Here is a 25,444-nt window from a genome sequence, read left to right as displayed (position 1 = left end):
TGCTGAGGGGTGATATTATTAGCCACGGAGGGGGCTAATATCCATGGCACCTTCCCAGGCTAGTAATATCAGCCCACAACTGTCTGTTTAGCCTTTTCTGGTTAGATTTTATAGGGGGACCCTACGTCAGTTTTTTTCTGGGGTCCCCCTGTAATCTAGCCAGTAAAAGCTAAGCAAACAGCTGTAGCCAGGGAACATTTTTTGGCTAATGACCCCTTCTCCAGCTACTAATATCAGCCCCCAGCGGTCGGCTTTCCCTCTGCTGGTTATAAAAATGATGCGGGAGCACACACTATTTTTTTTTTTTTAATTTTAGGCTCTGTGCCCACGATCCGGACGTAGCAGCCCTTTGGAATGCAGGGTCCAAAACGTTGCTTTCTATTGAACGCAGGTAAATCCACATGTGTTCACTGAACCATGCGGATTTATCACATTCAATACATTCTAGTGGTCAAATTTATGTTGCGGAGACTAGCGACTCCGCAAGAAAATTTGACATGCTGCGGTCCTGAAAGATGCACCGCATGTCAGTGTCCACGGGTGATCTGGAGCCTCAGATGCACGCATAGTGGACATGGGATTTCTAGAGATCCCATCCACTATGCTGTAACATCGGGACGCTGCGGGTTTGACGGTGTATAAACACAGTGTCAAACCTGCAGCGGCGCCTGATCGTGGCCTACGTACCCAAACTCACCCGCAGCATGTCAATTTCTGTAGCAGACACGCCAATCTCCGCTGCAGATTTTGACCGATTGAAGTGTCATTATATCCGGTGGATTCACATGTACCAACAGCAAAAGTACTGCATTAGAACTTCGCGCTTTGGACGCAGCAAATATACTCTGCGTCCAAAGCACTGCTGAGTGCTGATCGGGGGGGACGTAGAGGCTAACGAAGCAGATGTGAGCTGTTAATAATGGCCAGGAACCATGTTTGCCTATTGGCACCTTCCTAGCTGCCACAGCTGCCCCAGAATTACATGAATAGAAATGCTAATGAAGATTGGGTGAATGGGATTAGCTGACACCTAGCTCTTTTGTTTGATGATGACAAGGTGTCAATCAGATCCTTTCATCACCAAACCTAAATAAAGTAAAAGTAAAAGAGTTAAATAAACACACAGTAGCAGTAAACACTATTTGAAATACAACATTATGAACAGCTCACAGCTGTTTCGTTAGCCGCTATGTCCCCACGAACAGCAACAAGCAGCGCTTTGGACACAGCGTATTTAAAAAAAAAAAATGGATATATATAGATCTCAAATGCTGGAGGAGTGGTACTTTAACCCCTTCACAACATTTGACTTGCCTATATATCATGGTCGGATAGGGGTTCCGGACCAATGACGTATAGGTACGTGATGGCGATAGTCGCCGGGAGCTCGACTTACGTGATAGTTGAGACCCGGCTGTCACTGCCAGGAGCGTTGCACGCACCACTCCCGACTGTTTAACCCATAAATGCCGCGACTGATATCGACCGCAATATTTAGGAGGCTAGGAGAGGGAGGGGACTCCCTCTCCTTTCCAATCGGCACCCCCACAACCTCATCGTGAGGGCCCGATGGTCGTCAAGGCAACCCAAGGTTGTCATGACGACCTCCGGGTCTGCCAGCGACGGTGGCCTGCTTAGACCATGCCAGGGGCATGGTCTAAAAGGCTTCTCTCAATGTAATACTGACATGTAAAAATGCATTGCAATGCATTATATCAGCAATCAGCGTAATAGAAGTTAAAGTCTCATAGAGGGACTAAGTAAAAAAAGTGTATAAAAAAAAATATATATAAATTATCACAAAATAATAAGAAAAAAAAGAGAAAATATTATACCCATAAGTACATATTTGTGTAAATATAAAATAAACAAAAAAAGTGCACATATTTGGTATCGAAGCATCTGGAACAACCTGATCTGATCTATAAAACGGTCACACTAGTTAACCCCTTCAGTGAACACCGTAAAAAAACAAAAACAAAACATGAGGCAAAAAACGACATGGCTCTGTCGGCAGAAATATTAAGAAATTATAGCTCTCAAAATATGGCAATGGAAAAACTTTATTTTGCAAAAAAAGATCCTAGTTACTTACCGGTAACGGGATTTTACAGAGCCCATGACAGCACCACCCGAGAGAGGGTATCCGCCCACCAAGGACAGGAACCTACTGAATAAAAAGGCGGTACCTCTCCTCCGCATCAGTTTTTTGTTTCAGAGCATGAGAGGGCCTCCGAAGACAGGTTAATACATAACCACCACCTCAACATATGTACTAAACACCTTAAAAAAAGTGCACACCACAGTGATAAAGGGGAGGGAATTAATAGGGTGCTGTCATGGGCTCTGTAAAATCCCGTTACCGGTAAGTAACTAGGATCTTTTCCCCTTCTCCCATGACAGCACCACCTGAGAGATTTATAGAGATTAAATACCAGAGGGAGGGATCACCGCTTGCAACACCCTTCTACCAAAGGACAGATCAGTAGAAGAGGAAAGGTCAAGACGGTAATGTTTGTAAAATGTAGCAGGGGATGACCAAGTTGCCGCCTTACATATAATGTCGATGGGCACATCCGCCTTCTCAGCCCAGGAAGCAGCTACGGCTCTGGTGGAATGGGCCTTCAGGTTCTCAGGAACCGGCAGATTGCTAGAAGAGTAGGCTAAGGTAATAGTATCCCTGACCCATCTAGCTATGGTCCCCCTTGTAACCTTAAGTCCTTTCCTAGCCCCCTGAAAGGATATAAATAAAGCGTCACTCTTTCTCCAGGCTTTTGTCACTTCCAAATACTGGACTAACACCCTCCTAACATCTAAGGTGTGAAGCTTATATTCCTCAGAATCCCTAGGATTAGGATAGAAGGAAGGGAGAGTGATTACTTGAGTCCTATGGAACTTGGAGGCTACCTTTGGAAGACAGGCCGGGTCTGGTCTTAAGATTACTCTATCCATACATACTTGAGTGAATGGATGGTTAATGGATAGTGCGTGTAAGTCACTGACTCTACGAGCTGATGTCAGGGCCACCAATAGCGCAGTCTTTAAAGTTAAGATTTTTTCTGAAACCTTCTCTAAGGGCTCGAAGGGAGGTTTGGTTAATGCTTCCAGAACTAAATTAAGGTCCCAAGGAGGCATTCTTGGAACAGGAATAGGTCTGGATCTATGACAGGCTTTAATAAATCTAATGATCCATCTATTTGCTGCCAAGTCATAATTATACAGTGCCCCCAGAGCAGATACCTGTACCTTAAGAGTACTGGTGGCTAGTCCCATGTTTAACCCCTTCTGGAGGAATTCTAGTATGGCCTCAATAGGAACCCTCCCTTTGGCAGACTGACCCGAGGTAGACAAGAACTTAGCCCAGGTTCTACCATAGATTCTAGTTGTTATCGGCTTTCTACTTGCTAGAAGGGTAGTAACAAGATCTGGAGAAAACCCCCTTTGCGTCAATAGCGACCTCTCAAAATCCAAGCCGTCAAATGCAGGCCCACTCTTTGGGGATGACAGACTGGGCCCTGCCTGAGGAGATCCGGGATGTCCGGAAGAACCCATGGATCTGCTTGGGACATTCTCTTCATCCAAGTGAACCATGGTCTCTTGGGCCAGAACGGGGCGATCAATATAACCCTCGCCCGTTCCTCTCGGATCTTCCTCAGGATAGTAGGGATCAGTACTAAAGGGGGAAAGGCATAAGCTAGAGTGAAATCCCACTGAATCTGCAGCGCGTCCACCGCAAACGCCCCCTCTTTTGGATTCAGGGAGCAAAAGGTTTCGGTCTTCCGATTGTGTCTGTTTGCAAATAGATCTATCTGGGGCTGTCCCCACCGATCCACAATCTGCTGAAAAACGGCTGGATTCAACTCCCACTCTCCTTGTTTCAAGATGTGACGACTCAAGAAATCGGCCTTTATGTACTCTTCCCCTTTTATATGCAGTGCCGAGAGCGTAACCAGCCGACTCTCGGCAAAACTGAAGATCTGATCCGCTATTAACATCAGAGGGAGAGACCTGGTACCCCCCTGATGGTTGATGTAGGCGACTGTTGATCTGTTGTCTGACATTATCCTGACGTGAGGACCCTGAAGAACAGAACTGAATTCTTTTAGCGCGTTTCTGGCTGCCAACAGCTCTTTCATGTTGGAAGAGAGGCTTGTCTCGCTGTCCGACCAGAGGCCTTGTACAGAACGATCCCTTAGGTGAGCTCCCCAACCTTCCGCACTTGCGTCTGTTGTAATTGTATCCGACACCTGGAAGGTCCAAGGAACCCCCAAAGATAGGTTGACCGGAGATGTCCACCAGTCCAGGGAGTTGATCACAACATCTGGAAGAGATATTTTCCCATTCAGGCGACCTTTGAGCCGCCTGTCCGCTGCCAGAATCTCCTGTTGAAGACACCTGGAATGGTGCTGGGCCCACTGAACCGCCGGAATGCAAGACGTCATTGTACCCAACAGAGACATTGCACTCCTCAGGGTGATGGTCGGATTGCTGACAATCTGAGATGTTAGGGATCTGATCTTCAGTTTCTTTTCCTCTGGCAGAAGACAGGTTTGGTTTTCCGAGTCCAGAATGAGACCCAGGAAAGACTGAACCCTCTTTGGTTCCAGTCTTGACTTCTCCAGATTTAACAGCCAACCTAGGCGTCTTAGACTGGCCATGACGTCCGCCAGGGCTAGAGCACAGAGTTGACTTGATCTGCCCACTACTAAGAAGTCGTCCAGATAAGGGATGACTAAAATATCTCTTTCCCTCAAGTGCGCTGTGACCTCCAGAATGATTTTTGTGAAGACTCTCGGCGCCATGGAAATGCCAAAGGGAAGAGCTGCGAACTGAAAATGCCTTACGTGCCTGCCGAATTGTACAGCTACTCTTAGAAACTGTTGATGATCTGGCAAAATCGGGACGTGGTAGTAGGCGTCCTTCAGATCGAGGACGCACATAAAACAGTCCGGAAATAACATCTTTATGGCTGATTTTATTGTTTCCATCTTGAAAGGCCTGTAGATTAAATGGTCGTTCAGTCTCTTTAAGTTCGCAATGGTCCTGAAGGAGCCGTCCGGCTTCTTTATTAGGAAGAGGGTCGAATAGAATCCTCTTCCTTGCTCGGGTGCAGGTGTTTCCACCAGAACTCCTTTCCTGAGCAGAGAGAGAACTTCCTGCTGTAAGGCTATCTGTTCCACTAAACCTCTGGGGGCTGATATTTTGACAGTGTTCTTGGGCCTGCTCTTGAACTCTAGTGTGAGCCCCCTCCTGATTATCCCTAAGATCCAAGAATTGGATGAAATTTTCTTCCAGGCAGGCAGGAAGTGGGACAATCTTCCTCCCACCTGGGGGGAACTGTCACTTAGGGGCTTTTTTATTCTCGGAGGAGGGACCCCCAAACATGAAGCCTCTGCTATACGGCTTTCGGTCTTTCCAGCTACCTTGGTCTCTGGGAGCTTTACTGCGGCTGTATTTTCTCTTCCGAAAGGAACTGTTAAATCGGGAACCAGACACCGTGGGAAATCCATGTTTTTTGTCTGCGGCTTTATCTAGGATGTCATCTAGACCTTTGCCGAACAAGAAGTCCCCCTCACAAGGGATTGAGCACAGTTTAGACTTTGACTGCACATCTCCTGGCCAGCTCTTGAGCCATAGCGCCCTACGGGCTGCATTAGAGAGGTTTGCAGACCGGGCAGCCAGCCTAACTGAATCTGCCGATGCATCTGCCAGGAATGCAGCCGCTCCCTGCACAAGAGGAAGGTCTGATAGAATTTTCTCCCTGGACACATTCCCCCTGATCTGGTCTTCCAATTGTTGAAGCCAGATCATCATAGATCTAGCAGTGCAGGTCGCTGCTACTGCCGGTTTAAGGGCCCCTGCTGACGACTCCCAGGTTTGCTTAAGGAAGGACTCCGCTTTTTTATCCAGCGGGTCTTTTAAGGCTCCTAAATCTTCAAAGGGCAGAGTGGATTTTTTTGAAGATTTTGAAATGGCCACGTCAATCTTAGGGGTTTTGTCCCATTTAGCCGCATCCTCATCCTCAAAGGGATACCTCCGCTTGGAGGATGACGGCAGCTGACCCTTCCTCTCCGGTTTCTTCCATTCCCTTTCTATCAGAGATTTAATCCTGTCATTGACCGGGAATGAGCGTCTCCTCCTTTGGTCTAAGCCCCCGAACATAACATCCTGGACTGTTCTGGGCACTTTGGTATCGGTAATACCCATAGTCCCTCTGACGGCTTTAACTAGTCTCTCAGTATTATCAACCGAAAAACAAGGTCTGCCCCCCCCATTATCATCCGAAGACTCCGATGACGATGAGGAGTGATTAGAGGAGGAAGGCAGTTCTCTCGTAAAACGGGACTCCACTGATTCCTCTGATTCTGAAGAAACTAGTTTTCGCTTCTTGTTTTTGAGTGAGGTTAAGCCTCTTAAAGACTCTCTGACCTCTGTCTGGATTAGATCCTTTAATTCTAAAGAAAACCTGGGGGACTCCTCTGCAATGGTTTTCTGAATACAGTCTGAGCATAGGTTTTTGGCATAGGAGGTGGGAAGACCGATTTTGCATAAAGCACACTCCCTGTTTTTATTTTTAGCACTACACTTCTTCGCCTCCTGCCCCAAGAAATAAAAGGAGAAGAAGGAGGAAAAGAGAGAGAGAGAAGAGCACATTATTCAAGGTGAGACTTTCACGAAGATCACTCACCACACTGCCGTTCAGACTAGGGTACCGGAGGCGGTGGTTGCCGTTCACATGAGGGCTCCCATCTGGCGGAGGTGGACTGACGAAGTCTTTTCTGACCAGTCTTGCCGGAACTCGTACGCCCCTCACTGCTATGACTTTGTCGATGGGAAGATTCCCGTTCCATTTGTTTGAGCTGCTTGCGCTGCTTTGATGGCTGTGGCTGCTGCTGTACTTCCTGTGGCGGTGACAGCTGCTGCCCAGGTGACTGCGGTTCCTCATTCATGATGGCGGGGATGCAGACACCGCCATCCTGATTGCTCCCCATCCTTAAAAGCAGTAGGGCTCCACCTCCTTTAGGCTCCTCCCCTTCCGGCAGCGTGCTCATCTCTCTTTTTCCTTTTTTTTTTTTTTTTTTAATTTTTAGCCAGCTGGCGCGCTACCCGCAGATCCACCTGCCTCTGCGCGTGCGCAGCCCAGCGGCACCCGGCGCGCTTGCAGCGGGATGACATCTTCCCACCCGCGCATGCGTAGACCCGGTTTCCGGCGCACTCCGTGATAGGGCGCGTCAGCACCCCGCGCGTGCGCAGCCCGGACTTCCGGCGCGCTCCGCCACCTGGTGAGGCTCCCATCAGGGACAGGAACCAAAAACTGATGCGGAGGAGAGGTACCGCCTTTTTATTCAGTAGGTTCCTGTCCTTGGTGGGCGGATACCCTCTCTCAGGTGGTGCTGTCATGGGAGAAGGGGAAAAAGCATCTTTTAGTGTGCGACAGCAGCCAAACATAAAAACCAATACAAATCTGTATCATTGTAATTGCACCAACTCAACTTGCTGTTGATTTGTTCATTCTGCCTTCCAAAGATCGCAGTAAGGCTCGGCTCACATTTATCCTGTGCTCTGCGCTGAATGCTTACACTGGGGCTTCCATGTAAATCTCTGAAATACGTGATTCAGATGGAAGATTCCCTATAATGAGGCAGATAAAGGCACCGTGGACGCTGTCTGGCCTATGATCCGGCAGTGCCAGTCTTTTTAGGCGTGCATGAATGTGCCGTCAGCCAGTTTTGTGCACTTTGGAAAAGAAGAACACCACTGAACAGCATGCACACGGAGTCCAGAGTAACCCTGCTGCATCATTTTAGTGAATGGATCCTTGGGGGGTGTCATCTGAATCATGTCACTTGGAGATTTAGATGGAAACCCCAATATAAATGCTCAGCGTAGAGCACTGGATAGATGTGATCCCAAATGTTATGAAAAATGTTCCCAATAAAAGCTTCAAATCAATCCACAAAAAAAATAAGTCCTCGCTTAGGTCCGTCACCTATCAATGGAAATATAGGGGGCTTCCACGTTTCTGATAGTACAAAGGCTCTGGAAAAGTGTTAAGGCTCCTTGCCCACCTAGACGACATCCAGCTAATTTTGCGCTCCCAAATCAATATCCCCCTCCCTTCTTAGCCCCAGTGTGCCTAAACCACATTTAGCGTCCACATGTTTGGCATTTTTGTAGTGATGAAAGCCCACCTAATTAACTGGTGCTTGTCTCCAGAAGCACAAGCTGGGCATAACGTACTGGACACTACAATGGCAGATTTGCAATTTTCACTTAGCCAAAACCATTGCTTCTCATTTCTGGAAAACACCTATGGAGTCAAAATCATCACTACACCTGTAGATAAATTCCCAGAGAAGTGCAATTTCCAAAATGAGGTCACTTCAGGGGCAATTCTGCTCTTCTGGCACTTAGGGGCTCTGTATATGGAGTCTGCAAACTATTCTAAGAAAATCTGTGCTCCTAGAGTCAAATAGCGCTCCGTCCCTCCCGAGTCTCACCGTGTGGCTAAGCAGTACCATACAACCACATATGGGTTATTTCCACGTTCAGCAGAAATTGTGTGACACATTTTAGTGCCATTTTTTACCCATTTCCCCATGTGAAAATAAAAATGGGGCTAACACAAAATTTTTGTGGTAAAAATGTAATTATTTTTTTCTTCTCTGCCCAATGGTATAAATTCTGACACACCCGTGTTGGCAATACGATCACTGCAACCCTAGATGATTTCTTTGGGCGGGGGGATTCCTTATGGAGGGTTCCGCTGTTCCACCAACTCAGAGGCTCTGCCAATGTGACATGACACCCTCAAACCGGTATAGCAAAACTCCAATACGGCGCTCCTTCCTTTCTGAGCTTTGCACTGTGCCTCTAAAGAAGTTTTCGACCCGACCACATATGGGTTATTGGCGCACTCAGGAGAAATTGTGAAACAAATTTGTACCATTGTTTTCTCCTATTATCCCTTTTGAAAATTAAAAACTTGGGGCCAAAGTAACATTTTAGTGGGAAAAAAGTTGGTCATTTTTCATTGACAGAGTTATAAAATATTGGACTGAGGGTTATAAAAGGCTCACTACACACCTAGATGAATTCATCAAGAGGTGTAGTTTCCAAAATGGGGTCACTTGTGGATTTTTTTGCTGTTTTGGCATCTGCAATCTATTCCAGCCAAAATTGTGTTCCAGAATTCAATTGGCGTCCTTCATTTCCAAGCCCCGCGCCCAATCAGTTTTCCACCACATCTGGGGTATCTGTGTACTCGGGAGAAATTGCACAAATTTTGTGATCCATTTTCTTCGTTACCCTTGTGAAAATGAAAAAATTTGGGGCTAAAGCAACATTTTTGTGGGAAAAAGTAAAATGTAAACTATTTTCTTCCACACTGCTTTAATTCCTGTGAGGCAGCTAAAGGGTTAATATACTTCTTGAAGGTGGTCTTGAGCACCTTGAGGGGTGCAGTTGTTAAAATGGTATCACTTTTGGGTATTTTTTGTCATATAGACCCCTTAAAGTCACTTCAAATGTGATGAGGTCCCTAAAAAGAAAAAATTGTTTTTGTAAATTTTGTTGAAAAAAAATGAGAAATTGCCAACAGATTTTTAACCCTTTTAACTTCCTAACTAAAAAAAAATATGTTTCAAAAATGATGCTTGTGTAAAGTAGACCTGTCGTAAATGTTATTTATTAACTATTTTGTGTGACATAGCTCTCTGATTTAAGGGCATAAAAATTAAATGTTTGAAAATTTCAAAATTTTGGCATAACTTCCGATATTTTCACAAATAAAACGCCAGTCATATCGAACAAATTTTACCACTATCATGAAGTAACAATCTCAGCATCACTGGAATGCATTGAAGCATTCCAGAGTTACCTCATAAAGTGACACTAGTCAGAACTGTAAAATTTGGCCTGGTCACGAAGGTGAAAACAGGCTCAGGGGTGAAGCTTTAAAATGAATTGCCTAAGATAACCACTGCTCATATTCCCTATAAGAATCTCCATCTATGGGACAGAATAGAGAGCTACTCCAATGGACCCAGCACATCCATCAGGTTCACGCAAGAGAAATGTATAGACAGAAGTGGCTTCCCTGCTGATATTGTCCAATTGCCAGTGGTTAGAGAATAAGGACCTGCAGTGATAGGATGATCACCTTTTATTTGTTTTTTTAAATGGTGTTAGATAATCTGGTAACACTATCAAGCAGCAAATCTTCTATGTTTAGTTAATTAGTTAGCATCATACCATATTTCCATATGTGGAACACCTTATTCAGTCCACCTAATTCATAGGTCCAATAGCCAACCAACTCTGAATGAGCAGTACGCAGATGAAAATTCTCCTGTGTGAGCTGCATGAATGAACTCATCATAGACGGCTTGATAGAGTAAGTGCGGAATTCATATAAAGTAGTGTCATGTTGGCGGGGACCTGTAGCAAATGGTGCTGTTGCCTAAAGAAAAATATTTTAATGTTAGTTAAACTAATGCAAAGAAGCAGAAAAATATATATATGGGTGCACCTCAGTGTAATAAATTAATACAACATATACTCAAACTTGTGTGGCGAGCTTCATAAAAAAATAACGTCATTCCCACCATCCACTTACATATAAGGAGCACATCAGTATATTGACAGTGGCTGCATTCAGAAATACTCAGGTTTCTCATCTCTTTCTTCTGCTTGGCTTTATATTGAGCTTTTTACATGGGTGATGTAAATTGTGCATTCCTTTATATTATATTTACATGTGCCCTTTGACTTGTCTCACTATGTCCCCTTCATTTCAGATGTAAAGAAAAGTCTTGTTTTACAGTTATATGTCATCAAGTCTCTTTATGAACCTGACAAAAGGCGCAGGAGCAGCGTTGAAACCAGGGCTGCGGAGTCGGTAAGCCAAACCTCCGACCAGGGCCGGTTCCAGGTTTTTCTGGGCCCCGGGCGAAAGAGTCTCAGTGGGCCCCTTTAACACACACCACGATTCATGATGAACAGATACCGAAGAGAAATATATATATATACACACAGTGCCTACAAGTAGTATTCAACCCCCTGCAGATTTAGCAGGTTTGATAAGATGCAAATAAGTTAGAGCCTTCAAACTGCAAACGATAGTAGGTTTTATGAACAGAAGCATAAATCTTACAAACCAAAAAGTTATGTTGTTCAGTTGAATTTTATTAAATTTTAAACATAAAAGTGTGGGTCAATTATTATTCAACCCCTATGTTTAATATTTTGTGGAATAACCCTTGTTTGCAATTACAGCTAATAATCGTCTTTTATAAGACCTGATCAGGCCGGCACAGGTCTGTGGAGTTATCTTGGCCCACTCCTCCATGCAGATATTCTCAAAGTTATCTAGGTTCTTTGGGTGTCTCATGTGGACTTTATTCTTGAGCTCCTTCCACAAGTTTTCAATTGGGTTAAGGTCAGGAGACTGACTAGGCCACTCCAACACCTTGACTTTTTCCCTATTGAACCAGGCCTTGGTTTTCTTGGCTGTGTGCTTTGGGTCGTTGTCTTGTTGGAAGATGAAATTACGACCCATCTTAAGATCCTTGATGGAGGAGCGGAGGTTCTTGGCCAAAATCTCCAGGTAGGCCGTGCTATCCATCTTCCCATGGATGCGGACCAGATGGCCAGGCCCCTTGGCAGAGAAACAGCCCCACAGCATGATGCTGCCACCACCATGCTTGACTGTAGGGATGGTATTCTTGGGGTCGTATGCAGTGCCATCCAGTCTCCAAACGTCACGTGTGTGGTTGGCACCAAAGATCTCAATCTTGGTCTCATCAGACCATAGAACCTTGAACCAGTCTGTCTCAGAGTCCTCCAAGTGATCATGAGCAAACTGTAGACGAGCCTTGACATGACGCTTTGAAAGTAAAGGTACCTTACGGGCTCGTCTGGAACGGAGACCATTGCGGTGGAGTACGTTACTTATGGTATTGACTGAAACCAATCTCCCCACTGCCATGAGATCTTCCCGGAGCTCCTTCCTTGTTGTCCTTGGGTTAGCCTTGACTCTTCGGACAAGCCTGGCCTTGGCAAGGGAGGACACTTTCAAAGGCTGTCCTGGCCGTGGAAGGCTAACAGTAGTTCCATAAGCCTTCCACTTACGGATGATGCTCCCAACAGTGGAGACAGGGAGGCCCAACTCCTTGGAAAGGGTTTGGTACCTCTTGCCAGCCTTGTGACCCTCCACGATCTTGTCTCTGATGGCCTTGGAATGCTCCTTTGTCTTTCCCATGTTGACCATGTCTGAGTGCTGTTCACAAGTTTGGGGAGGGTCTTAAATAGTCAGAAAAGGCTGGCAAAAGAGATCTTTAATCCACACATGTGAAGCTCATTATCCTTGGTGCCTGAACTACTTCTTAATACTTTAGGGGGACCAAACAGAATTCTTGTGGTTTGAGGGGTTGAATAATAAATGACACTCTGAATTAACTTTTTACGTTTAAAAAAAAAAAAAAAATTTGCAGCAGTGCATTTCCCACTTCCAGGCTGATCTACAGTACAAATATCACAATGCCAAGTTAATTCCGCATGTGTCAACCAGCTAAATCTGCAGGGGGTTGAATACTACTTGTAGGCACTGTATAGTACAAGGCCAAAGATTTCACTTCTTACATCACATGAGTTACATCTATTGTAAATTCCACAATAGCTCAGAAACCGGTGAATCGCTCCACACGGAATACTGGCCCCCGTGTAACGCCCCACACGGAATACTGGCCCCCGTGTAACGCCCCACACGGAATACTGGCCCCCGTGTAACGCCCCACACGGAATACTGGCCCCCGTGTAACGCCCCACACGGAATACTGGCCCCCGTGTAACGCCCCACACGGAATACTGGCCCCCGTGTAACGCCCCACACGGAATACTGGCCCCCGTGTAACGCCCCACACGGAATACTGGCCCCCGTGTAACGCCCCACACGGAATACTGGCCCCCGTGTAACGCCCCACACGGAATACTGGCCCCCGTGTAACGCCCCACACAGAATACTGGCCCCCGTGTAACGCCCCACACAGAATACTGGCCCCCGTGTAACGCCCCACACAGAATACTGGCCCCCGTGTAACGCCCCACACAGAATACTGGCCCCCGTGTAACGCCCCACACAGAATACTGGCCCCCGTGTAACGCCCCACACAGAATACTGGCCCCCGTGTAACGCCCCACACAGAATACTGGCCCCCGTGTAACGCCCCACACAGAATACTGGCCCCCGTGTAACGCCCCACACAGAATACTGGCCCCCGTGTAACGCCCCACACAGAATACTGGCCCCCGTGTAACGCCCCACACAGAATACTGGCCCCCGTGTAACGCCCCACACAGAATACTGGCCCCCGTGTAACGCCCCACACAGAATACTGGCCCCCGTGTAACGCCCCACACAGAATACTGGCCCCCGTGTAACGCCCCACACAGAATACTGGCCCCCGTGTAACGCCCCACACAGAATACTGGCCCCCGTGTAACGCCCCACACAGAATACTGGCCCCCGTGTAACGCCCCACACAGAATACTGGCCCCCGTGTAACGCCCCACACAGAATACTGGCCCCCGTGTAACGCCCCACACAGAATACTGGCCCCCGTGTAACGCCCCACACAGAATACTGGCCCCCGTGTAACGCCCCACACAGAATACTGGCCCCCGTTTAACGCCCCACACAGAATACTGGCCCCCGTGTAACGCCCCACACAGAATACTGGCCCCCGTGTAACGCCCCACACAGAATACTGGCCCCCGTGTAACGCCCCACACAGAATACTGGCCCCCGTGTAACGCCCCACACAGAATACTGGCCCCCGTGTAACGCCCCACACAGAATACTGGCCCCCGTGTAACGCCCCACACAGAATACTGGCCCCCGTGTAACGCCCCACACAGAATACTGGCCCCCGTGTAACGCCCCACACAGAATACTGGCCCCCGTGTAACGCCCCACACAGAATACTGGCCCCCGTGTAACGCCCCACACAGAATACTGGCCCCCGTGTAACGCCCCACACAGAATACTGGCCCCCGTGTAACGCCCCACACAGAATACTGGCCCCCGTGTAACGCCCCACACAGAATACTGGCCCCCGTGTAACGCCCCACACAGAATACTGGCCCCCGTGTAACGCCCCACACAGAATACTGGCCCCCGTGTAACGCCCCACACAGAATACTGGCCCCCGTGTAACGCCCCACACAGAATACTGGCCCCCGTGTAACGCCCCACACAGAATACTGGCCCCCGTGTAACGCCCCACACAGAATACTGGCCCCCGTGTAACGCCCCACACAGAATACTGGCCCCCGTGTAACGCCCCACACAGAATACTGGCCCCCGTGTAACGCCCCACACAGAATACTGGCCCCCGTGTAACGCCCCACACAGAATACTGGCCCCCGTGTAACGCCCCACACAGAATACTGGCCCCCGTGTAACGCCCCACACAGAATACTGGCCCCCGTGTAACGCCCCACACAGAATACTGGCCCCCGTGTAACGCCCCACACAGAATACTGGCCCCCGTGTAACGCCCCACACAGAATACTGGCCCCCGTGTAACGCCCCACACAGAATACTGGCCCCCGTGTAACGCCCCACACAGAATACTGGCCCCCGTGTAACGCCCCACACAGAATACTGGCCCCCGTGTAACGCCCCACACAGAATACTGGCCCCCGTATAACGCCCCACACAGAATACTGGCCCCCGTATAACGCCCCACACAGAATACTGGCCCCCGTATAACGCCCCACACAGAATACTGGCCCCCGTATAACGCCCCACACAGAATACTGGCCCCCGTATAACGCCCCACACAGAATACTGGCCCCCGTATAACGCCCCACACAGAATACTGGCCCCCGTATAACGCCCCACACAGAATACTGGCCCCCGTATAACGCCCCACACAGAATACTGGCCCCCGTATAACGCCCCACACAGAATACTGGCCCCCGTATAACGCCCCACACAGAATACTGGCCCCCGTATAACGCCCCACACAGAATACTGGCCCCCGTATAACGCCCCACACAGAATACTGGCCCCCGTATAACGCCCCACACAGAATACTGGCCCCCGTATAACGCCCCACACAGAATACTGGCCCCCGTATAACGCCCCACACAGAATACTGGCCCCCGTATAACGCCCCACACAGAATACTGGCCCCCGTATAACGCCCCACACAGAATACTGGCCCCCGTATAACGCCCCACACAGAATACTGGCCCCCGTATAACGCCCCACACAGAATACTGGCCCCCGTATAACGCCCCACACAGAATACTGGCCCCCGTATAACGCCCCACACAGAATACTGGCCCCCGTATAACGCCCCACACAGAATACTGGCCCCCGTATAACGCCCCACACAGAATACTGGCCCCCGTATAACGCCCCACACAGAATACTGGCCCCCGTATAACGCCCCACACAGAATACTGGCCCCCGTATAACGCCCCACACAGAATACTGGCCCCCGTATAACGCCCCACACAGAATACTGGCCCCCGTATAACGCCCCACACAGAATACTGGCCCCCGTATAACGCCCCACACAGAATACTGGCCCCCGTATAACGCCCCACACAGAATACTGGCCCCCGTATAACGCCCCACACAGAATACTGGCCCCCGTATAACGCCCCACACAGAATACTGGCCCCCGTATAACGCCCCACACAGAATACTGGCCCCCGTATAACGCCCCACACAGAATACTGGCCCCCGTATAACGCTCCACACAGAATACTGGCCCCCGTATAACGCTCCACACAGAATACTGGCCCCCGTATAACGCTCCACACAGAATACTGGCCCCCGTATAACGCTCCACACAGAATACTGGCCCCCGTATAACGCTCCACACAGAATACTGGCCCCCGTATAACGCTCCACACAGAATACTGGCCCCCGTATAACGCTCCACACAGAATACTGGCCCCCGTATAACGCTCCACACAGAATACTGGCCCCCGTATAACGCTCCACACAGAATACTGGCCCCCGTATAACGCTCCACACAGAATACTGGCCCCCGTATAACGCTCCACACAGAATACTGGCCCCCGTATAACGCTCCACACAGAATACTGGCCCCCGTATAACGCTCCACACAGAATACTGGCCCCCGTATAACGCTCCACACAGAATACTGGCCCCCGTATAACGCTCCACACAGAACACTGGCCCCCGTATAACGCTCCACACAGAACACTGGCCCCCGTATAACGCTCCACACAGAACACTGGCCCCCGTATAACGCTCCACACAGAATACTGGCCCCCGTATAACGCTCCACACAGAATACTGGCCCCCGTATAACGCTCCACACAGAATACTGGCCCCCGTATAACGCCCCACACAGAATACTGGCCCCCGTATAACGCTCCACACAGAATACTGGCCCCCGTATAACGCTCCACACAGAACACTGGCCCCCGTATAACGCTCCACACAGAACACTGGCCCCCGTATAACGCTCCACACAGAACACTGGCCCCCGTATAACGCTCCACACAGAATACTGGCCCCCGTATAACGCTCCACACAGAATACTGGCCCCCGTATAACGCTCCACACAGAATACTGGCCCCCGTATAACGCTCCACACAGAATACTGGCCCCCGTATAACGCTCCACACAGAATACTGGCCCCCGTATAACGCTCCACACAGAATACTGGCCCCCGTATAACGCTCCACACAGAATACTGGCCCCCGTATAACGCTCCACACAGAATACTGGCCCCCGTATAACGCTCCACACAGAATACTGGCCCCCGTATAACGCTCCACACAGAATACTGGCCCCCGTATAACGCTCCATACAGAATACTGGCCCCCGTATAACGCTCCATGCAGGCTGTTCCTCCCCCTTATAATGCCCCATGCAGGACGTCTCCCCCCATATATTGCCCCATGCGGGATGTCACCCCCCCCATATAATGCCCCATGCGGGATGTCACCCCCCCCATATAATGCCCCATGCGGGATGTCACCCCCCCATGTAATGCCCCATGCAGGATGTCACCCCCCCATATAATGCCCCATACGGGATGTCACCCCCCCATATAATGCCCCATGCAGGATGTCGCACCCCATATAATGCCCCATGCAGGATGTCGTCCCCCCCCCCATATAATGCCCCATGCAGGATGTCGTCCCCGTCCCCCCCCCATATAATGCCCCATGCAGGATGTCGTCCCCCCCCCCATATAATGCCCCATGCAGAATGTCCCCCCCCCATATAATGCCCCATGCGGGATGTCACCCCCCATATAATGCAAAAAAAAAAAATCAAATACTCACCTCACTCCTCCTCACCTGCTGTTGCTGCTCAGGTCCGGACTCCAGCGTCGCCCCGCTCTGCACTGCCTGTGATGGCTCAGGGGAGGGAGCGGTGGAAAGACGTCACAGGGAGTGCACAGCAGGAAGACAGCGGATCTGCGGAGGCACGGGGAGAGGCAACTATCCGGCTGCCGGGGCCCTGAGCAAGTGGGGGGAGAAGGGCGGGCGCTGGCACCGCTCTCCTCTGCCCATAGCCCGGCGGGGTGCCCGACCGCAAGTGGGCCCCCCGCCCTGCCTCAGACTCCTCAATTTCCCTGACTCCACAGCATGGCCTCACTACTGAGCATGTAGATAAAGTGCAGCACAGATTCATCTCAGCTAAAAGCCGAGATCCTTAGATCAGGAACAGAACAGACATTTATAGGATATTTCATAACTTTCTCAAATTCTTATGAAAACATTTACAGCACATCCTGCATTGTACTACTGTACCCAATTTATTATATATTTTAGGAGTTGGAGTCGGTCCATTTTATACCGACTCCGACTCCTCAGCCCTGGTTGAAACACGTTGTTTCAATAAAACAATTGAGTTATCTCAGTGGTTCACTACTACTCCATTCAGAAACCAAGCAGTACCCTTCATATTAAAAGAGGACCTTCTCTCATTTGCTTGTGTGTTTCCCTGATGATATGTTGTGAATCAAAGCTCAGAATATCTTGGGGACACTGATTAATATTAGCCTAATAGTCATAATTTTCACCTCAACTAATAGAAAAAGGGCCAGATCTGTAACATGCACCATTCTGAATGCAATAAAGTAGTTGTAAATAATTATCAACTTCTGTTAGTTTAAAATAATATACGGTGTTGCTCCCCCTCCCCAGGTCCAGTTATTTATCTCTGCTGCTCCCGTTTTTGTTCAAGGTAATGACATCACTGCTGCAACCCTATGTAATCCCTGGGCTCTGCGTCTCAGGACGTATACATCGAAAGCGCCATTGAGCCCAGCTGCAGTAGTCGAATGATCTGTAGTCGGCAGCTTGTCATGAAAGACCAGACAGTGACAAGGAGGCAGTGCTGGATTTGGGAAGGTTAAATAACAGCCAAGTTTATTATTTTAACCTAGCAGAAGCCAATGAAAGGTCGTGCTCTCCGATAAGCTTCAGTCACAACTCCAAGGACTCCTAACACTTCTGTACCTGACCTCAGGTGAAGAACACTGAAGTCACTGGCCCAGATTCATCGAGGTAAACCCCAGCTGGAAAATAAGAGGGCACAGGTCATATTACCACATAACTTACACATCAAGAGCCAGATAACACTTGTATTACAGGAGCGGCAGAGTTGTGCAGTCAGTAACTTCTCAACCTCTACAGCGACCCACCTCCATCGCTCAGTAAAGTAGTGCCCACCAAAGAAAAAAACAAAACATTCCCCTACCATCACCAATGTCAATCTCAACGCTTCTACTTCTGTCTTGCAATGATTTGATAAATCAACCTCCACTGAAAGTTAAACTATCACCTTTTAGTGATACAACAGTTCAGCCTCATTCTTACTTTTTTTTTTGCAATTTCATCAATGTGCTGGATTCAATTTTCATCCATTTTTTAGTCTGTGGGTCCATTTTTACCCCTTACCATCCAGGGCTGTGGAGTCGGTAAGCCAAACCTCCGACTCCACAGCACGGCCTCACTACTGAGCATGTACATGAAGTGCAGCACAGATTCATCTCCGCTAAAAGCCGAGATCATTAGATCAGGAACACACCAGACATTTATAGGACATTTCAGAACTTTCCCAAATTCTTATGAAAACATTTACAGCACATACTGCATTGTACTACTGTACCCAATTTATTATATATTTTAGGAGTCGGTCCATTTTTAAATTGCACCAAAATTGGGTGATTTTTCAAAGCTTTTTACGCCTGAAATGTGAACGGATGAAATCAGGGCCACAAGTGAGGTCACGATTTTCCCATATATCGCAGGTGAAGTGTCGTTATGCTGCCTTACAAGTAGGTGAAGGTCTGTTCTGAGTGAGAATTCTCCTGAAAAGGGTGTCTGTAGATAGCCACATACTTCATCTCGCTCAATCATGCCTAAACTCTTCATAAAGAAGTGTCAACTTGTTTAATATATAATAAGGAAGATGTGTAAAAGCTGACTGGTGACATAGGTAGCTTCTTTACAACTGCTTGGCGGTATCTTCCCTACTCTGGGCAATTAAATGACCCTCGAATGGGGGTTCTAGATAGCAGTGAATGGTGTATTAGCACCCACTTGCACCTTTTACATAGGGCATCCACTTTATACCACTGAAGAAGGGGCTGGAGCTTGTAAGAAGAGGCCCACATGATGGTGATTGGGCCAGGAGAGGAAAATAAAGTTTGAATGGGGGTTATGGGACTGGATCAATAGGGAGTGGGAGGGGGATAGTAAAAGGGGGTATAAAAGGAAAAGTGCGGGAAAAGGGGGCCATTCCTGTGGGGACAGCAATAAGAAAAGTCCAACCTACCCACCCTCTTTTTTTTAGAGAATTTAGAGATGTCTGGAAAGATATATAATGTTTTATTGCTCAGGCTTATGTTAAAAGTCAAACATTCTTATTGTACGTCACAGTGGCTGGGGTGGTGGGGGTCCTTGGGGTTGGTGGAATTTATTATGGGGGGGGGGGGATTTACAGAGATGGTTCCCTTCAGGATGGAATTATTGATCGGCTGATCTGGCACTTAGTGGGGCTCTGGACGGGGGTGTACCCTGGGAGCCAGTGGTGGTGTTTCTTTTACCACGGATTGTGGTGTGGTGCCTTCGAGCTTGGAGTTACGGCTGAGGGTGAATTGATTCTATGGATAAATAAATACTCTGTTCTGCATGTGCTGGATCTTGTAGCGCCAAGGACCTCCCCCAATTTTTTCATTGGTTATTTTTGTTTGTTAATAAATTTCCGCTGTGGCCAATTATATCCAAAAGAGAAAGTCTCCTGTGTATCATTTATTATAAGTTCAGTGGTATGGGATATTGGTGGGGGAAGGAAAATAATATAAGGGATGGTTTCAGGGGAACGATTTGGGCCATACACTGTCATGTCTTCATGGCGCCGCCATCAGATGTAATGGTCACAAGCAAACACTGGTCAAACCTGCAGAAAACCAACCAGAACAACGCCAATAACAGATGACAGCGGCTGGTAAGTAGGAGACTAGGGGTAGGGAACTTACATTAGTGACACCACTCCAACAGTAAATAACAAAAACACACTGGAGTGGTGCTTTAAAATCATCAGCATTATAAGCAGGAGCCTCTGCCAAAATATAACCATTAGCATTTCACCAACCTTGCATGATATGCTTATATAAAGTGGGCTACCCCATACTTTAAAATATATTTGCTCTGATTCATCATGACCTCATCACACCGGTCTTAATGAGGGGGTGGGCTGGAGCGCAAGTGGCCTGATTTTTTAAGAGGCACCTCGCCACAAACCTTGCTCCAGTCAGGAACTGGAGTAAGATTTGTGATGTAAGCAATGCCGCTGCTTGTCATGAATTTGACAATTGGGGGGTCGCCATGCCCCTTCCCAGCTCCGTCCACTAAGTGGGAGCTAGATGAAAAAAGCATAAAAAAGGCAAAAAAAATTCTGCTGTAAAACCTTTGATGAATTGAAGCCATTGTGTATGGGCCCCGCAAAGGGGAGGGAGGGGGAACACAGAAAAACAATAAAAAAAAAAAATTCTGCCGTTGCGCACTGAGAATGAATCAAGAATGAATCAGCAAATAACATGGACATAATTGGTGTCGCTGTAATTTTGGAGACCCATACAACACATCGATTCAGATTATTTACATTGATAAATAAATGGTGTGACTGATTTTTTTTCTTCATTAAATTTATTAAAAAAAAAGTAATAAAAATGTAACGCTGAGGCCGTAGCATAAATGCTATGTTTTATTGTACTGCCTTTTTTCTGCAAGTGTAACAGACGATGTAATAATAATCTTTCCTAATTATTGCGGGTTTGCTGCACTTCTTTTATGCGTTTCCCCCTTATTTGATGCAGATTAGTACAGAAAAGCTTTGATTATACACTTTTTTTTTTCATGCATTTTTCAGGCGCCATAGAAACTGCAGAGTTCAGCAGCGTCTTCAGACACACAGAGGGCAGGCATTTTCATGAAATCACATCCACTTTGCTTGAACATTTAGACCGTGTTCACATGTAACGTAATTGCTAAGTTTTTTCTGCTGCTTTTTTTTTGCACAGAAATTCTGCTGTGTATAACTGTCCAAGCAAAGTGGATGTGATTTCATGAAAACTGTGCCAGCTGTGCGTCTAAACACGCTGCTGAACTGTGCGGTTTTGGGGCATTTTTTTTCTCTAGAGGCTTCTAAGTGGATATTAAATAGAACGTATGTAAAAAAAACTGCAGTTACTTTTTCACATGCGGAATCAAAGCCTTTTTGTACTATAAAAAATACATTAAGGCTGTGTGCCCACGTAGCGTTTTTCAAGCGTATATGCTGCGGAATTTCCGCAGCAAAAACGCATGTATATCCGCACCCCATGGTCCCCAATGGCATTCCGCAATGTCAATGCCCATGCTGCGGATTTTTCCGCAGCGTATATGTTGCGGTCAAAAATCCGCAGCATGTTCATTAATTTTGCGGAAGCGCTGCGGAATCAATGTGCGGATGGTACCCAAGTCTGGATGAGAGGAGACTCTCATCCAGACCTGGGTACCAAAGAACCTGTAAAAAAAAGAATAAAATAAAGTTTATACCTATCTTCTGATGTTTTCCCTCCGTCGCGCTGTTGTCTGAAGGACCTGCCACGTCATTGAGTCATGTGACCCACCACATGACTCAATGACGTCACCGCAGGTCCTGCACACAACAGCGTGAGCCGCTCAAGCCTCCGGACGGGGCAGAGAATGCATCAGAAGGTGAGTATAAAGTTTATTTTTTTATTTTTTACCATTCAGAACAAGTTGTCAAGCACTTTTCCAAGTGATGCTTGGAGAAGTGCTTGATAACCCGCATGCGGAAATGCATGCAAAGACGCCTCACAAACGCTTCTACCTGGCGGGAAAACCGCATGTAATATCCGCATGCGATTTTCCCGCCAGGGAGAAGCGTAAAAAATATGCTTCAGGTCCGCAACGTGGGCACATAGCCTAATAAACACTGCGTCCCATCTGCACTAAAAAAGCGTCAAATAAGGGGGAAAATGTGTAAAAAAATGCAGCAATAATCAACACCCCTGACATCTCCTCCTGACAGGGTAGACAGAAATGGTAAATGTGTGTGGTTTGAGTGTGGATAGAGGCGTGGCCAACATTTGCATGCTTTGACCCTCTTTCTTTTCTGTAAAAGTTGGGAGGTACGGGGTGACTCTGCAGGTAAATGGCGTTACAATGGTTACTGGCTGCCTTACTGACAGCGTGGTTACTAGGAAAAAAAAAATAACTTTTTTCCTCCCAGGAGCCACCGTCTTTCAGTCATGGAGGCGTGAAGGGAGTGGCTACAACATAGCTGGCACTTTGACAGCGCATCTGTGCAGAGGAAGAAGTAGCTCAAAGTGCTGTGGTGTGCTCACAGCTGCGGCTTACAGTATAGCGAGCGGTGCTGCGAGCGATGACTGTAGCCCCCCATGATTGAAAGCCAGAGGCTCCCAGAAGGAATAAAGTTAATTTTCTCCCAGGAGCCATACCTTCAGTAAGGTGGTCGGGCAACAGCGGAAGTAGGGGTATACATTGAAATCATGGGGCCCCATAGCAGAAGTTTTAATTGGCCCACCCAACACAAAAAATATACATGTATATAATTAATATTCGGCAGTGTCACAGAAGAGCATATCTCACAACTTTGCAGTCCTTACAAAGTAATTTTCCTCCTACAGAAGCCCTAGATTCCCCTTTCATTGCACACATAAAATATGATGCCAACAAAAGTGCACAGTATGATACCCCCACAGTGAATTCCTCTATAGTATCCTCCACACGAACAGTATGATGACCCTACTATACCCCACCTCAACTCCCCCAGCAAAGTATGGTGATCCAGTATGATCCCCCAACTGTGACCCCCACACAGCCCTCAATACAGCTCCACACCTCACCACACTGTATAATGGCTCTCACTAGCCCTCCAAACAGTATGATGGACCCCACACAAAACCGTCACATCACATAATTTCTTGCATACAGTGTAATACGCTCCCCACAGTCCTCCATACAGTGTAATGCGCTCCCCATAGTCCTCCATATAGTATATCGCAAGCCCTCCATATAGTATAATGCACACCCCATAGTCCTCCATACAATATAATGCACACCCCATAGTCCCACTCCCCATAGTCCTCCATATATAATGTACAGCCCATAGTCCTCCATGCAGTATAATACACAGCCCATAGTCCTCCATATATTATAATGCACACCCCGTAGTCCTCCATACAGTATAATGCACTCCCCATAGTCCTCCATATATAATGCACAGTCCTCCATGCAGTATTATGCACAGCCCATAGTCCTCCATACAATATTATGGCCACTACAATGTACGCACTGATTAAAAAAAAAAAAAATACTCACCTCTCCTCCTCGTTCCCCCGCTACTCCGGTTTTTGCAGTGAGCGTTCTGATGCGCCAAACATCTGAAAACAGCGGGTGCCATGTAGGGACGTCATTGCGCCGAGACGTTAGACGCCAAGGAAGAATGATGGGGGAGGGAGAGTCAGCTGATGCTCCTTCTCCCATCATTATTTTCAACTGTATCGGTATCCAGGATGAATGTGCGATAACAAGCGGGTGGTGGCATAGCGGCCATGTGGCCGGCCTCCATTAGCTGTACGCCACTGAGCAGAACACTATTTTATCTGCAGATTGACCCTATGTCTACCAGTAAATAGCCGTTTCCAAGGTGACAGGTTCCTGTTAAAGGAGTTGCCCGGCCTTAAGGTGCAAGTCTGCAGTCACTATACTTGTGAATCCTCCAGTGTAGGCAAAGGGAGGTCATGTGACCACAAGCATGCAATTTGCATACTCCCTGCCACATTCCGACTAGATGTGTCAATACTCTAGGCTGCCCACGACTAGTCGTCATGTGACCACGTGTATGCACATTGTGGTGACTAGAGAATTCTGATGGGAGAAGTCTGCAGTCATATAGAGGACCTGCAGCCTAAGGGAGGACAACCCCTTTACTGCTGGGTTTTACCTTCATCAATACGATTTCCATATTACATATTATGTTTTTCCCATTTGTGAAACATTCTGATCTGTAATAACGGTTCATTATCGGGTACCAGAGGCTGCAGAGCAGCGCTGTATGCACTGACCCCGTGTGTGCATGCGATCTCACCTGTACACCTCTCAGCGTGTGACGCCCCTTTAAGACCAAGCTCCGTAGTGTGCACAGCATCTTGTCAGCACCTGTACCGAGTACACAGCGGGAAGGACACGTGTGACAGCGGCCAGGCTGCGGTGACACTGTCTGCTCTGCTCCACGGTGTACAGGGCTCCGGGACACAGACGTGCAGCTGTGCAGGAGCCTCCAGCAGAGCAGACCACGCCCCCGGGCTGTGCCACTGCAGCGCACATACAGGGAGAGCGGGCTATACCAAACGTGCCAGCAGGAAGTAATGACAAGAGCAGAAGCACGGCTGTAACAGCTCTGTCTGTCTGTCAACATATCTATCCTGAAAATGGCTCACTGCCGCTTTTTTCAGGCAGCATTCGTTATGCTATTATTTTGGCTTTAGCATAAAGGATTTTTTTGCAACCATCTCTGCTGCTCAATATGTGATGCAGAGTTTATCTATTATGTTTACACACACACATATATATATATATATATATATATACCTATCATCACACTCGGTGTTAATAGTTAAACATATTTTGTGTGTGTACAAATGAATAGATATAACAATAGTTATAGTCACTTATAGGTAGAGATAGATGGATATAGTATCTAATATCGCTCTCTCACATATATAGATAAATGGATGGATAGAAAAATAGGCGGGCAGCACGGTGGCTCAGTGGTTAGCACTGCAGCTCTGGGGTCCTGGGCTCAAATCCCACCAAGGACAACATCTGTAAGGAGTTTGTATGT

The 25,444-nt window shown here is 47.7% G+C and overlaps 1 protein-coding gene across 2 annotated transcripts in view; it reads right to left on the bottom strand.

The window, feature by feature from the left end:
- The window catches only part of LOC141166021 (protein NipSnap homolog 3A-like), a 59,408-nt gene extending 34,481 nt beyond the window's left edge, over positions 1-24,927 (bottom strand). The window contains exons 1-3 of one of the 2 annotated variants that reach the window (XM_073652243.1): positions 24,689-24,927; positions 18,528-18,581; positions 10,255-10,462 (exon numbers count right to left, since the gene is read on the bottom strand). In XM_073652243.1, coding sequence (XP_073508344.1) covers positions 10,255-10,381 — 127 coding nt within the window. In that variant the 5' untranslated portion in view covers positions 10,382-10,462; positions 18,528-18,581; positions 24,689-24,927. The remainder of the gene's footprint in view (positions 1-10,254; positions 10,463-18,527; positions 18,582-24,688) is intronic. The other variant, XM_073652233.1, reaches the window with a different exon arrangement.
- Between the last annotated feature and the right edge of the window lie 517 nt (positions 24,928-25,444).

The sequence above is a fragment of the Phyllobates terribilis genome, unplaced genomic scaffold (assembly GCF_046119375.1).
Source record: "Phyllobates terribilis strain yellow unplaced genomic scaffold, ASM4611937v1 Scaffold_1__5_contigs__length_1240528914, whole genome shotgun sequence".
Classification (NCBI taxonomy): domain Eukaryota; kingdom Metazoa; phylum Chordata; class Amphibia; order Anura; family Dendrobatidae; genus Phyllobates; species Phyllobates terribilis.
The sequence above is the reverse complement of the archived record's forward strand: the minus strand, read 5'-3'. Positions and strand labels throughout refer to the sequence as shown.